The sequence below is a fragment of the Schistocerca nitens genome, chromosome 3 (assembly GCF_023898315.1).
Source record: "Schistocerca nitens isolate TAMUIC-IGC-003100 chromosome 3, iqSchNite1.1, whole genome shotgun sequence".
NCBI lineage: Eukaryota > Metazoa > Arthropoda > Insecta > Orthoptera > Acrididae > Schistocerca > Schistocerca nitens.
Window position 1 is genome coordinate 920,644,079 of NC_064616.1, and position 16,538 is coordinate 920,660,616.

Consider the following 16,538-nt stretch of genomic DNA (forward strand, 5'->3'; position numbering starts at 1 on the left):
TTTTTTCTGTATGTTTTTCACTGTGTGTCATTTCTTCTGTGGAGATGTTCGGTTTCTTGAAGTCTTCCATGGGTTTCTTTACCTAGTTGGTTTTCACAGTATTAGTTGTCACTATGTTAAGTCTTCTTGCTCAATTTATTTTCATTCATCCTACCCATGTGTCCGTAGAACTTTACTCTTCTTTTCCTGATGGTATTTGTAATCGCCTAGCCGCGTGGAGTGGCCATGTGGTTTGAGGCGCCATGTCACGGACTGCGCGGCCCCTCCCACCGGAGTTTCGAGTCCTCCCTCGGGCATGGGTGTGTGTGTTGTTCATAGCATAGGTTAGTTTAATTTAGTTTAAGTAGTGTGTAAGTCTAGGGACCGATGACCTCAGCTGTTTGGTCTGTTAGGAACTCACACACACACATTTTGTAATTGCCTATACCTGTTTGTACAGTTCTCTTGTCAGTCTCTTTATCCAGATCCCCTCGTCCTGAACCAGAATGTAGATCTTTAGTATTTTACTCTCATTTTTTCATCTCCTTGATTTTCATTCTTTCCTTGATTGCTGCTGTCTCAGAGGCCTCTTGTAAGACTACTGTACTATAGTGTCTTAATTTGGCATTGATAGAAATACTTCTTTTATTGTAATGGTTTGATGTAAAGCAGTTTGCTTTTTATAGTTCTGTTATCCTTTCTTCATTGAATGTCAAGTTCAGTCCAGTTTTCCGTATGATCTCTTCCAGGTATTTGGAATTTTCTACTTGTTATCTTTCTATACTTTGTTACCAGTGTGTTGTTTGTCTTTAGATTTTGTGTTTATGTGATGCATTTTTTCATATGAGATTTGCTGTCCTGTTTTGGCTGAGATTGTTTATAGAGCTTCTTTATATGCAAACGAAATTAAATTGGTATTATTTTTTGAAAAAAAAAACAAATTTTTATTTGGTCACTAATAAATAGTTTAAAGTGAAGAAGTATGGCAATCTGGATATACCTTAATAAACTTCATACTTTTGTGGGTAAGTATTATGTTTTTTTAAAATATTTTTACATTGAATACCACATGGTATATGGCAATTAAAGTAGAACATCGCATGTCAAGATAAAAATTTATGACACTTTTAGCACTCACCACTCAAAATGGCAGACTGCAAAATGGTTAAAATTAATTTGTTTGTGTCCTTTTCTTTCTCAGGGCAGGGATTTGACAGACATCTGTTTGCATTACGCAGACTTGCAGAAAACAAAGGACATGTACCATCAGTATTTGCTGATGAAGCATATCAGAAAATCAATAAAAATATTCTTTCCACATCTACGCTTTCATCAGATATTGTTATGGCTGGTGCTTTTGGACCTGTGGTTAAAAATGGATATGGAATTGGGTAATTACATTATTTAAAATTTATTGAAATTTTGGAGTATAAACATTGAATGAAAGTGAATACCTGTTACAAAACAAAGGCTGATGCACTGATATATCAAAGGCTGTGGGGGGTGCTTATTTGGGATCTAGGCACCTTAATTTTTCATCAGATTCTGTGATTGAATAAGAAATGTCCATTATAATTATCGGGCTGTTATGCCGTGGTCGGTTGATGAATTCTGTGGTGATTCCCAACGTTTCGTCTCCGACTGCGGGAGACATCTTCAAGGGGGTCCGTAGCTCGATGGAAGGTCCAACACACCCACTGACTCGCTACTGACTGCCGCTAAATTCCGTGTCCGCGCACTCCTGTGCCGCGGCGTGACGTCACATGTTTTGAAAACGTCAGTGCAATTGGCCGCTGTCCGTCGCCGTCGCCATCACCCAGTAGTGGACGGGTGGTACACCTCTTCTGTAACACCAGCATCCATATACCGTTTAATTTCACGCTCTCCTCCTTTCGGTTGAAATTATTTGGGTGTTTAGCGATTTCGATTGCCTCCCTGTAGAGCCTTTCGTAATATCCGCTTGTGGCCGCTAGTACTCGAGTCTCCTCGAAACGAATATAGTGGTTCCCTGGCTGGAAAGCATGCTCCGCAACAGCTGATCGTTCCGTTTCTCCTCTTCTACAATTTACCTTGTGCTCTTCCAAACGTTTAGAAACAGTTCTTTTGGTGGTACCCACATAAACGTCACCACAGCTGCATGGGATCCTAAACAGTCCAGGTTTTTCCAATGGTTTGCGAGCGTCCTTGGCAGGCTTAAGGTATTCCTGTATCTTCCTGGTGGGCTTGTAAATTACAGTAATATTCCGCTTCATCAAGATCCTCCCTATTCTTTCCGTTACATTTTTAATAAACGGCAGGAAAACCTTAGATTTTGCAGTAGCCTGTAGGTCAGTATGATTTCTGCGTGGCTGCCTCAACGCACGTTTTATTTTGGCGGACGATTATCCGTTCTTCATTAGTGCATTGTGGAGATGTTCCATCTCAGCGTCGAGCAACTCAGGTTCACAAATATTTCTAGTTCTGTCTGCTAACGTCTTGATAACACCCCGCTTCTGTTGTGGGTGGTGGTTCGAATCCCGGTGCAAATAACGGTCCGTGTGCGTGGGTTTGCGGTACACTGAGTGGCCCAAACTACCATTTTCGTTTCTAAAAACAAGCACATCGAGGAAATGTAATTTGTCGTCTACCACCTCCTCCATTGTAAACTGAATTCTCGAGTTTATACTGTTCAGATGTTCATGGAACCGGCTTAGTTCCTCCCTACCATGTCTCCACAGCAGAAACGTGTCATCCACGTATCGGAACCATACATTTGGTTTTTTGCTGGCAGTACCTAAGGCCTGTTCTTCGAATTTCTCCATGAAGAAGTTCACAATTACGGGACTTAGGGGGCTTCCTATAGCCACGCCATCTGTTTGCTCATAAAACTGTTCATTCCACTTGAAGTATGTGTTCGTCAAACAACACTTAAACAGTTCTAAAGTATCGGCAGGAAAAATTTGATCCAGCTGTTCCAATACATCATTAAGTGGAACCATGGTAAACAGCGATACCACATCGAAGCTGACCAATATGTCCTCCGGCTGGACCACTATGCCATTCAATCTGCTGATGATGAAATGGTTTTAACAGCGTAGTCAAAAACTTGGCTAACGAGTAGGTGGGCGAACCAATGGCACTTAGTATCGGTCTTAACGGCACATTTTCTTTATGAATTTTGAGCAATCCATAAAGCCTCGGTGGTAGCGCAACTGAATTGCAGAGACCTTTCTGTACACTCTCTTCAATGGAGGACTTTTTTATTAACCTCGACACAGTTCTGAGAACGTTGTTAGTGGGGTCCTTATTCAGCTTCCTATATGCTTGTGGATCCAGTAGATCAGTAATTTTACTCTGATAGTCGGCCACATCCATAACCACCGTTGCGCTTCCTTTGTCAGCTGGAAAGAATAGGGAGGATCTTGTCGAAGCGGAATATTACTGTAATTTACAAGCCCACCAGGAAGATACAGGAATACCTTAAGCCTGCCAAGGATGCTCGCAAACCATTGGAAAAACCTGGAGTGTATAGGATCCCATGCAGCTGTGGTGATGTTTATGTGGGTACCACCAAAAGAACTGTTTCTAAACGTTTGGAAGAGCACAAGGTAAATTGTAGAAGAGGAGAAACGGAACGATCAGCTGTTGCGGAGCATGCTTTCCAGCCAGGGAACCACAATATTCGTTTCGAGGAGACGCAAGTACTAGCGGCCACAAGCGGATATTACGAAAGGCTCTACAGGGAGGCAATCGAAATCGCTAAACACCCAAATAATTTCAACCGAAAGGAGGAGAGTGTGAAATTAAACGGTATATGGATGCTGGTATTACAGAAGAGGTGTACCACCCGTCCACTACTGGGTGATGGCAATGGCGATCGACGGCGACGGACAGCAGCCAATTGCACTGACGTTTTCAAAACACGTGACGTCACGCTGCGGCACAGGAGTGCGCGGACACGGAATTTAGCGGCAGTCAGTAGCGAGCCAGTGGGTGTGTTGGACCTTCCATCGAGCTACGGACCCCCTTGAAGATGTCTCCCGCAGTCGGAGACGAAACGTTGGGAATCACCACAGAATTCATCAACCGACCATGGCATAACAGCTCGGATAATTATAGTGGACATGATATTTCCGGCCGTGAAAGTCTACATTTTAGTATGAATAAGAAATGACTTCATTTGATGTGTACATTTGTGTGATAAACTTGACAGTGCTGTTACCAGTATAATTTTGTTGCATGAAACTTTATTTCTTTCAGTACTGTTTTCAATAGGTTGAAAGTAATTACCATGCTCAACTACATCTATAAAAGTTAATGGTTAGATCCACTTGCCGTCCAGACTTAAACGGAACCTCTTGAGTGCGAGTTCATGAGTTCAGTCTTTAGTAAGGCTGATTTGAAAGTGTTGTGTTAAGTTATCATGCGAAAAATATTAGCTGCTAATGACTCACCACACGCATCAGGAGGGTGACAGAAAATGATTGTCAAGAATGAGTGTCAGTGAGGTGCAGAGATCAACCTTCTACGGGATGTGTGTATTACACTTCACAAAATGGACATCATCGACATTAAAGAAATGCTCAAAACAAACCATTAACTTGCATCATGAACACCAAATGGAAAAATGGCATGTCACAGTTATCACAAAGGTTTGCACCATCAAGATCAAAGGTGAACTCCTTGGGAGTTAAGAAACCGTGCAAACTGTTCAGCTAGTTATCCACTCTTAATGAATGCATGTAAATCCATATTGGTGTAACAGGGTGGTGATAAGTTATGGTATATGATGGCATGCAACCAAATGTGAAACATTCTGTTGTGGAGATTATCATGAAACTGGCTATCTTTTAAGGTGTAGCTGCAGATAGTTAGATTATATGTTTTATAGTCATGGAAAGAAACAAACATCCAGAGGCTGAATTTGTCCAGTGGTTCCAGGTGGTATGAATTGCAATGTCACATTTTTTCTAGTGTGATAAATTTGCTCTAAAGGAGTATGATTTTTATACACAGACCAGGAAACGAGCATAAGCAAGTTATTTTGACCAGGTACTGACCAAAAGCAATACTCATACACCCATTTATCCACTCTTGTTATGAGTGACATAAATATTCCAAATATTCCCTAGCACCCATGCAAGATCGTGCATGTGAGGAAGAATCATTAGGGGCAAAGCACCACCAGCTTCTCACAGCACAATAAATAACTTTCCAGCCAATTTTCCACCCAGATTAATAGTCAGCATAATTGTATATGAATATGTCAAGGCACTGATGTTAGTTGATTTTAATACAACTCTCTTGGTACCTCTAATCTCCAGGGTTCCTTTCATATATATATTTCCTATTCAAATTCGGGTTGATCAGAACTGAGAACAAAATTCCTTACTGAACAATAGGATAAGTTTGTTTATCTCCTCAGAAAATTTTCGAGCCGACTCTGCAGTTTACTGTGCATCATAAAGTTGATACTTTCATTGAAATTTCATTATCTTACGTCTTCCAATTCTGTAGCACTGTCTGAAGTTATGCAACCACCCACTGCTTCTGTTTAAATCACTGAAATGTAAATCACATGCAATCTGATGTGCATAACATGCGCATCCTGTAATCTGTATGGAGCATCCTTGAAATGCACAAATACCAATTTTTGTAACACATGCATCTTGTCCTCCATAGAATTTTCATAGTTTTTCTTATGCACTACATGGTCATATTGCTGTGGACTTATTCAAAATCTGCTCTTTTCCATGTACGTAATTGTGTTTAGTACCTGCTCTTGGACAACAATTGTCCTTCACTATGTTTCACTGGAGACAGGATTTGTGGCTCCCTGTCCAATGAGGATGATGAACTACATGGTTAGATACTTGTTTCACTTGCTAAGCACATATCATAATCGTTGTGGACATAATGCAATGTTTGCTTTGTTTATCTTTGCGATTTCTCTGTTTTGTATCAACACCACTAGCACTCTTGTGAGTTACTCGTCAATTAAGCAGTTCAACTATGCTCTGTAGCCTCATGCTGTGCTCACCATTGGATACCTCCAGTCCCGCTCTCTGTTGCCATTAGCAGCCGATATTGTGGTTGCATCGTAGACAATATGTGGGGCGTTGAATGCCGTAAATGTTATTGGTCATTTGCGACCTTGCACTCAACGGCTTCCTTGTAAGTCTGAGTTATTCACTTAAAGCACTAATATAACTAGCCACTCCTCAGAATTCCAAGTCTGGCCATCTGCATGATTTGAGAACATATTATCTAGAGGAAGTGTATTCTACCATTCGACCTGTTGTGGTGCTGTATCTGCTCATGATCTAGTGTTAAACGTCACACACTGTAAATGCAAAACCACAAGTTTGTGTCCACTACTTCATTTGTTTATTTATTTTTTTAACTCATTTCATTTGCCTCCTAAAAGCATGCCTGGTTATCTCATTATCATTATAGATTTGAAAAAGATTTTCTTAAGAATTCTGTCTTTGGGACTATCCCTAACACCAAACAACACAAATGGAAAGATGACAACACAGCATTGACTGCAAAGTGTGAAGAGTCTCAGAGCAGTTTTGTAAGGTACAAATAATGTACAATTTTGAAACTAACAAAGGAACGGTCCAATCAGACATGTCAAAACGTGCCCTGAAACATTTTGTACAGGAAGAATAACACCAAAAGAAACTCAATGTCAAAAATTTTAGCTGCTAAGCCACACTGCAAGTATTAAAAAAAAAAAAATGTTGAATTTGCCAAATTCGTAGCTTGCCAGAAAGCTGGAGAAACGTTCACTCCTACTGAAGAGCTATAGTAGACAGGATATGCGCAACACAGCAGGCACATATTGGTAAACAGTAGAGATGGGTTGTTCACAAAATAATGGGTTGAAAGGAATGGTTCACCAAAATCAACATAAGGAGCGAGGAACGAATTCTAAGAAACGGTCTTTCATAGTTCACTTCAGTTGCAGCTTTCCACTTATAGTTACCCGGAATGGGAAACAGTTGGTCTCGTTCCGGCAATGGCCTGTCGGCCAGTCTCGTTCCAGTCTCGTTCATGTCTGTCTCCGTCTCTGTCTTGGCCTCAGTCTCCCTTGGCTGGACTCATCCTCCTTCACGTGGCCACTCGCTGCAGTTCCACGGCAGACTGCTCCTAGTTAGTTCAGTATCGAGTTGATGTTTGTTTCATTCACTGCACGCACCCATTATAGATCTGTTTCAAACCTTTTTTTGAACTCTGAACTTCCGGTTCTATTCGTATTCTATTCAGCGACTGGTAATTAACATGTATTTTATAATTATGTAAATTACATAAAACTTACATGGCATGTAATACATACATCTTTTCAGATAACATAAGGGCATATCAGCTTACTTCACATGCAAAGGCACGGCACACACGAGTGGCCATTTTCCGTCTTTTTTTTTTTTTTTTATCCAAGGTAAAACAGCATGTTCATTGTTATGGAAGGCAGGCAGGCTTGCAACCAAATGAAGCCCGCACTCCATAATCGAGTGTCTGGTGTTATATTTTGGAAAGAGAATACGATAACCTCTACAGTATTAGTTCAGTGGTACAGGGTGGAGCACGAAAAATCGTCCTGAGTACTAGCTCCTCATTGCTGCCTACCAGTCGTCATCTATTGTTTCGAAGTTGTTGTTTTCATTAGATTATTTGTTATTTCTTTACTGCCTAATTATTACATGTTTATCTATTCTGCTTGTAGTGGTCAACAAATCGTGCGTAATTGGTGAGCAGTCTGTACTCAGGGCCGGATTTTCGTGCGCCATCTTATATTATTTCACTGTGATCAGCTTCATAATGCTACAGTTGGCTAAACAAGAGGTTTTGCAGAATCACAAAAATTACTTCTAAAAGTGTGTGAGAATTCTGTAACGAATAAAAACTCTGTACTCCAGAGGGGAGGCAAGTGGCCCCTCTTGGCACCTTCCATCTTCATTCACCTATGCTACTAATTTTCAATTTTTCATAAGAACTATATACCATGCACAAATGAACGGTGAACGAGTAAAAATGAAGAGTTCCCAAAAAAGAGCGATCACCAGTGAACTAGTTCCCAAGCATGAATGAATTTTTCCACCTCTAGTGAACAGGTAACATGGCACAACATGATCATAATTTGTAAAATGAATTTCAGTTTCCATTGATAGTTTCTCTGACACCATTGTTCGCAGATACTATTCACTTGAATTTCTAAGTTTAATATCTGTAATAATTAGCAGTTGCCTTTGTGATATCACTAAGTATTAACAGTGATGATAAAAAATAATTAATTTTCTTTGTGTTTTTCTTTGTGTCTGCTTATTAATTGCATCTGCCTTTATGTAGGTTCCAGAGATTCTCGGTAATATGGAATCCAGTTAATGCTTACAACCTTGGAAACATGATATATGGAGAACATGGCATGCTATCAGAATTGCCTACTTCTCCCAAAAACCTACAAATGTGTTTCTAATTAGTTAATTTCTTGGACATTCATTTGAATGAATTCGACATTTTATTAGAAATTGTGGAAACATTAGATGAAACGGGAAGTATCCCATGATTCTGTGTATTGTGATTTGAATAATGATCATTATGCTATTTACTCCAGAGCAAAAATCAGTACCTTCATAGTTCAAAGAAAACATGGAGAGTAATAGCTTTCAGTGACAAAGAAAAGGCTGTAAATTTTTTTTTATGAAATGAAGGGGGAGAAAATGCTTAAGGTTAAGCTGTCTGCAAAGCTAGTTTCATTTCATGAAATCTGAACATGATAATGTGTAAAAGGAAGAAAGACTTATACATAATATGAAATACATGCGAAAATGAAGCATGCAAAAGTGTGAAAGACAAGATAGGCTTGTTCGACCTGGCTAAACAGGAAATTATATGGTAAAGGAAGTTGCAAAATTATGAAGTTTACATCAAGTAAACATATACAAGAGATGTCATTAATAGCTAATACTACAGAGAGATTTGTAACTGATGTGGAGACAAAGCTTCTTGTTATCCCCTAAAATTGGAGTAATAGGTATTACTACAGAGAGATTCATAACTGATGTAAAGTCAAAGCTTCTTGTTATCCCGTAAAATGCTGTGTATAAAGCCTATTAGTCAGGTTTTGTGCAAGAACTGCGTGCAAACCACACTTTATCATTTCAAGCAAAAAAAAAACACAAAGCTGCTTTTGCGGTCAAAGAATGCTATGACACATTCATACGCAACTATGCCAGTGGTAATTATCATTGTATTACTGTTTCCACAGTTTTATATTTCTCTTCAGGCAAAGACCACAATTTTAAAAAAATGACCATTTGGTTCTAAAAATCTTGTAATCAGTGTAGAAAAATCTGAAAAAATGGGAGAGAGTAATTTTCAGTATTGCATCTGAAAAATTTCTTTCTCAGTTACAGAAAATAATTCATTACTTTTGTTGGATTCTTGGACTGGACATAACATCATCTCTTCAGGACGACAACACTAAGTTGTTAATATAATTCAGATACCAAATGGAACTAACGAGTGATTCAGCCTCTCCATAAATTAATTTTTCAACAGTATAAAGCATTTTTCAGAAAACTGTCTGACAATACGTCTGACAGCTCTTCGTCATTTCAGGTTTATCAGCGAACAGTATTTTTAAATTTGAGTCTTTTTTTTATATTGTCCGTTTGCATCACCACATGTTACAAATTTGATCATGCATGTGTGGTACACAGTACAATATGGAGAACAATGGCCACGACCATTTGTAACTCCATTCCAGTTCTATCTAAATAAAACTATTAATTACAGTGAAGTGATTGAATGCATTCATATTTCATTTAACAGGTGTGCCTAGTGTAAGGAAAATGTTTGTTCTCATTATCCGATACACACTTCACATTTTTGTGATGACTAAAGGGGATAAAGAAGGAACTGTTTTATTGTTAGTAAAACATACATTACTAAAAAATTATCATAGGAAATGTGCTACAGGAATTTTTATAAAATATTTCATGTCAACAAATTAAAGTTCCAGTTGATGGAAGTTGTCTGTAGTGCAACATCGTGTAGGCCTTGATTTTCTTTCTTCTGCTTGTCACTTGTGTAACAATTATATATGGTCCAGTGTAGCTGTCAATATGAAGTGAAAGTTTTCCAAACTTAATGATTTGAAATATGATTGGCATGGTTTCAGTGCTTAAAATTTGTGTGTAAGCACTTTGGACTTCACATTATATGGCACTACTTTTATTGTTGTGGCTGCATCTGCTTATTTGCCAATTCATGCACCATGAAGGAGTTCTAAGCAGTTCATCATGTAGCAAAAATGAGTAACTTTTAACATTAAAAAAATAATAATACTTGCAGTCTACCTTTAGCAGCTAAGATTTTGACAGTGAATGTCTTTCGGTGTGTCCTTCCTGTGTGAAAAATTTTAGGGTAGGTTTCAACATGTCGGATTGGACCATTCAGTTCCTTGTAAGAAAGGTTAGTGTGTGAGGAAATAATTTGCAGCAACTGAAAGAGTGGCCTCAAAAAGAAAGTCTGAAAATTAAACCACCAAATGTGTACAGTGAATATTTGATTTCAGCTTCTGCTAACATGAAAATATAAACATTTTTCATCAGAACATAAAAAGATGAACACAAAAACTGCTGACAGAGATGTATAGAATACATTATCCTTAAGGATACTGTGATTCAATCTGTGAAAAACAGGAACACGAAAAATATCAACTACTCAAATAATCCCAATATTGCAACTGATAGTGCTTTGTAAGTAAGTATGTTAAGAGTCTAATGAATGAATATTATGACAGGAAGAAACCAAAATAACAGTAAGAGGGTCACCAAGTAAGTTAGCACATTGCAGTAACAACATTACTGTTAAAATTTACCTAAGCAAATAGGTTGATGTGTAAGTTTGTAATGTTTGTTTGTTGTGTTGATGAGTATGTTTTTATGAAAGTATCTGCCAACTGTCATTTTTTTTATTTGAAGTTCTAGTATTTTTCTTGTCATTGTGTATTGAATTTTGCATTTCTGAATCATACAAGTATTGTCTAAGGCTAATGAAACAGTGTCACACACACTGAGGTCAGGAATTGTTGGCGACACCTACACAGGACCAATCATCCTTACCCAGCATCTCGCAGGTGGAGCAACTCACACTTCCTGCAGGTTATACTGCCTCCCATACTAGAAGATGTGCTTTTGGTGATATGAAATGTAATGTGACTACCACATGAGGTGTACCAGCTCACTTCTGCATTTCAGTGTAGAGCCATCTTGATAACAGCTACACTGACCACAGATTGATGCTGAACTGATGCTGATGGTCTGCTACCTCAAAACCACTAAAACACTAGTACAGACAGAACATTCCAACTTGCCTGGTGTGTTCTCGAACACAGGATTTACTTTTCAGAGAGAGAATAAATTGACATACCTTTCTTCAGGAAACTGATGAGTGAAAAATGGTTTTATCTTTTACTGAAACTCCTCCACTTTGCTGACTATACCTTATATGATCCACTAGGCACTGCCAGCAGTAAACTATTCACAATTCACCTGATTATGGAGCATCTTTGGCATGAATTCAATTCAGTATACATCTTAGAAAGGAACATCACTGTTGATGAATCATTGTTATTCTGGAAAGAACGGCTTGGATGGAGGCAGTTTATTCCATCAAAGTGCAACATATTTGGCATAAAATTTTATGAAGCCTGTGAAAGCAGCTCCAGGTATGTATGGGACTTTATTGTTTACACTGGAAAGGACACTAATTGTGGTAGCCACTATCCAGAGGAAACAATAAGCTCTTGAATTGTTTAGAGCATCCACATGATCTACTCAGGAAAGGCCACTGCATTTTTCTTGACAACTGGTAAACAAGTCTAGATTTGGTGGGCTAACTTAGCAGCAATAATACCATCATTATCAGTACAATGTGACAAGACAGGAAGGGGTTCCCTGCCTTTGTAAGAAAGAAAAAACTGCAGAAATGAGTGTACATACCAGGGTACAGATGCAAACAGATGGTAATGAAACGGAAGGACAAAAGAGGCATTGTTATGGTCAGCACCTTCATGATGATAGATTTTTAGATGTAAACTCAAAGAAGGGAATCATTCAAAAGCCACATGCTGGTTTTGGTTACAACAAGGATATGGGAAGTGTGGATTGGTGTAATTCTCAGTTGCAAAGTTACCAGATGGCCAGGAGTCAATTGAAAAAAATATAATCAGAAGCTGTATTGCCACTTGTTGAACATTGCATGCTTCAGGGCATACATTGTGTACAAGAAGAATGGTGGTGAACAAAGTAGAATGAGCTTCATGATTAGTCTTTGTGAACAGTTGGCCATATCTTAATCGCAACAAGTATCATCTGTAGGATGTCCAGTTTGAACACAGAAAGTAACACACCTTGCAGCCAGGTATTTTCCTGACCTTCTGTTGCCCACAACAAAGGAAAGACCAATAAGTAGCTGTATGGTGTGCATGAGAAGAGACATTCACAAAGAAACTTTGTACTGGTGTGGAGGGCGCAAAGTTTCCCTGTGTGCAGCACCTTGCTTTAAAATATTACACACTGAAAAGACTTGTAATGTCATGGAAATAATTTTTGTTAACTTCTGCAGCTTTTTTTATTCATTCCCAACCAATATCAGTTTACATTTAAAAACGAAAATGTGAAGGAAAGCGTTTGTGTGAGAAAAGTACACACCACCACCACCACCACCACCACCACCACCACCACAACCACACCAGGACACACTGGCAGATTTTGCCTATTGAGGAAGAGGTGTGCGTGCATGAACTACCCATTTAACAGGTTAAAGGGCCGTATTTATATTTGTTTGTTCAACATTCCACATTATAATGTTTATCATGAATATGACTATGGGACATTTAACTGACTAATTAATGAACTAACTACATGAATAGGTCTTTTATCAATGCTGTGGACCAGAACCTAAGGAAAGTTACAGAAGGATGAGGGAACACAGTGAAAGTGTATCATGTTGACATGAATGGTACAGTAGTACTAATTTAGAGTATGGACCACTGTCCCTGGCCACTGAGTTCGGCCTCAGTGACCAGAGAGAGAGAGGTCACATGTGTGCGTGTGCGTGTGTGCGTGGGCGTGCACGTGTGTTTTGTCTACTTTAGAAGAAGGACTTTTAGCCGAAAGCTTAATATGTATGGCAGTCTTGTTGTTGTGCCTACTTGTGACTCAACATCATCTCTATATGGGGAGCAGCGGTCTTCCCTTTTCATAATATTGTCATTATTTCATCCTGGATTTTTCATTGTTTGATACATTTATTTTTGTGTTATAATGACTTCATTGAATTAATCTTTGCAGGTATAGCATTTCTGATGATCGTCTTGGAAGTGTTGTAACTACATATGCTCAAGAGAGAGACGGCTCAGACTTTGTTTCTTGCCTGAAGACAGCATTTGAAGACATTTATAGTGTTCTTGTTAAGAGTAAATAATAGTTGCCTACCAGTTCAATATCTGTTTAATAAGTTCTGCAGTAAGATATTTTTCATTGTACAGTTTATAATTTTAATGTGTTAATGTATTGAGAAGGAATTCTTTATTTTTTTATTTTTTACTTTGTGTAGTTGGTTTTGTCTGATTAGAGGATAGAAAATATTCATGAATGCTTTTATTTGGTATTTTCTGTCTGTTTTGTTACCTTTGATTTGTTAGTTCCATCATATTATTCGAATAAAAACGATGGAATTTCATAATATGTGAGAACTGGTGATTTAATGTAAGAGTAAAATGTCCACAGAACTGACACCATATACAGCAGTGATTGTGGAAGTCCAGTCAGTGTGGAAACAATGTAATATGTAATTAATATCATGTAAATTTTCACATAATCATGAAAAGTATTTTGTCAGTGTGAGAGGTTACTAATTTGGATGAACAAAGGACAGACAGAGAGAGAGAGAGAGAGAGAGAGAGAGAGAGAGAGAGAGAGAGAGAGAGGGGGGGGGGGGGGGGGGGGGGATGTTAGAAACCTTTATTACAATGTATGTGATAAAAAATTTACCGGTAGCTAAATAAACTGGGTTCTGACTATGTCTGGCTCATCTGATTCAGTTAAGTGTGCAAAAACTGCAAGAAACCCAGTTTTTGTAATTATTTATGAGTGTTTGACATATTTTTCACACACACAGATTTTTTTTAGAAGTGGGACTAAACAAAAACATTGATTAACATGCCCATATTTTCCGCAATGTGGATCTGTAGACTGATAAGGACTTTCACTATATTTTTAATTGAATAATAAAAGTTTTATTTGAATGGTTCTATAAATTTCGAGGGCTTTGACTCATTATCAGTTGTCCTTTTATGAAAAATACAATTGCATTATGATTGTTAAGGTCTCTCTCTCTCTCTCTCTCTCTCTCTCTCTCTCTCTCTCTCTCTCTCTCCCCCTCTCCCTCTCCCTCTCCCTCTCCTCTCCCCCCCCCCCCCCCCCATCCCTCCCTCTCCCTCTGGAATCAACAATGAGGCTATTGGTTTATTTGGGAATGATTACCCATTCATCTATTTCATAATGATGGAATCTTATGATGTCAGCTATCAGCTATGCACAGAAGCAATCTCCTCCTGAAATTGAACTGTGTGGTACATGGCTCGAATAGGATGAAGAGAACAACAGCTTGTAAAGAGACATTTGTAATTATAATATATTTAAAAAGCGTCATGAAGGAGTAGAAGCATGTACAACTGGGGTTTTCAACATTGTCTGTGCCATCCAGTATGACCATGCACAGATGGCTGGACCACAGGGAATGGATACTGAGGGTATGAAAAGAAAGCAGCTTCCACAACAGCTCAATACAACAGTATCACCTGACGATGTCAGTGAGGTAGGTCAACAAAATATTGCGCCAGTGATACAGGCTCATCCAGATGAAAATCCTGGAAGATTTTCAATGTTTCATGGCCCATTTGTGCCATTATAATTTGCTACAGCCAATAGTACCTCTATCATCAACATGTTGTTGAACACACCATTGTACTCTGGTGGTTTTTCTCCATATCGAGGTACTTGCAGTTCATTCTTGACACAATAATACTGTAAAGCCTGACCCCAGAGATGGAGTACTACATGTGTTCAACTGTCAATAAACTTGCCATAATCAAATGCACTAATACTCAACATCTTGTCCATGTGCGCTTAGGAGTGAAGTAACTGTATACACAAGTGATTCTACATTGTCCAGTCACCGGTCAAAAGCCTGAACAACCACCTTCTGCTTTGCGGGCTGCTGCGAGAATTGCAGGAAGGGAATCGGTGAGGTTCTGGAAGTTACCAACAGGAATGTGACTCCAGTGCCGTGGCTAGCTGCACTAGGTTTCTCAGCTGAGGATCCAGGGTGCGAACACCCTGATCAAGATGGTCTCACAAAATCTCAATTTGATTTAAATCCAGCGAGTTTGGTGGCCAGAGGAGTACGAGAAACTCATCCTGGTTCTCTTCGAACCACACGTACACTGTGAGTTGTGTGACACATTGGATTGTCCTTCTGTTAGATACCATTGTGCTGGGACAAAACAGACTGCCTATAATGATAGACATGGTCCCCAAGGACAGATCCATACTTACGTTAATCAATATGCCTTCCAGAATGACGATATTACTCAGGGAATGCCATGAAAACATTCCTCGAGACTACAATGTTCCCTCCTCTGGCCTGGATCCTTCCAACAATTATTGCAGTGTGTTTAGGTTTGTAACACCACACTCCATTATCTGGAGAACATACAATGGATTAACCAATAAGAGTACACCATGGAAAAGAAGACAAAGAGCACGAGAACACTATAAGACTGAGTTCAGTTCAGCTACAGACTGAGAAAAAGAACACTTGGCATACACAGGTCCATTCTGTTGTAGTCTTAGACAAATCAAGATGCCTGACTAGCACTTGGTGCTTCGAGATGGTGGTCCTGTTGACGTGTGGAACAGCCGTCTTGTCCACACTGTGCTACTGACAGCTTTGTGCGCTCTCCCATCCTGATGATCTGAGATACGAGAATGCAACAACACATGAGCTGTTCCAGTCCCTGCTGATGAATCACTCACAGTTAAGCAGGATGTAATCCTTTGCTTTCCATAAGCCATATCTCATCATAAACAAGAACTTGTGTTCTTGTTTTTTTTTTTTTTTTTTTTTTTTTTTTTTTTTTTTTTTTTTTTTTTTTTTTTTTTTTTTTTTTTTTTTTTTTTTACAGATCAAATTGTATGTAGGTGGTGATCCTTTATTGCAAGAAATGCATGTGACAATACAAAGACTGTTTGGTTTTAATACTCTTTTGCTGCCAATCCAAGCTGCTATTGTGATTGCTTGCAGCCAGATCTTTGGGTTATATGAAGTTTACAGCAGTACCTTAGGAAATGCATCTTGATGCAAAGAGTCCTACATACATCAGCAAGCCTTGGTGTGCAAAATGAAATTGAGATCTGTCGCAGTTAACTATTTCATCTCAATAGTTGTTCACCACCTCAGAATAGCTCAAGTTGATGGCGAGGTATTCTCTCTTATTGAATGTT

The 16,538-nt window shown here is 38.8% G+C and overlaps 1 protein-coding gene across 4 annotated transcripts in view; it reads left to right on the forward strand.

Moving 5' to 3' along the window:
- LOC126248984 (carnitine O-palmitoyltransferase 2, mitochondrial) overlaps nucleotides 1–13,871 on the forward strand; it is a 177,624-nt gene extending 163,753 nt beyond the window's left edge. For all 4 annotated transcript variants that reach the window (XM_049950546.1, XM_049950545.1, XM_049950548.1 and 1 more), the window contains exons 12-13: nucleotides 1,181–1,370; nucleotides 13,323–13,871. In XM_049950546.1, the coding sequence (XP_049806503.1) occupies nucleotides 1,181–1,370; nucleotides 13,323–13,455 (323 nt within the window). In that variant the 3' untranslated portion in view covers nucleotides 13,456–13,871. The remainder of the gene's footprint in view (nucleotides 1–1,180; nucleotides 1,371–13,322) is intronic.
- Nucleotides 13,872–16,538: the final 2,667 nt, after the last annotated feature.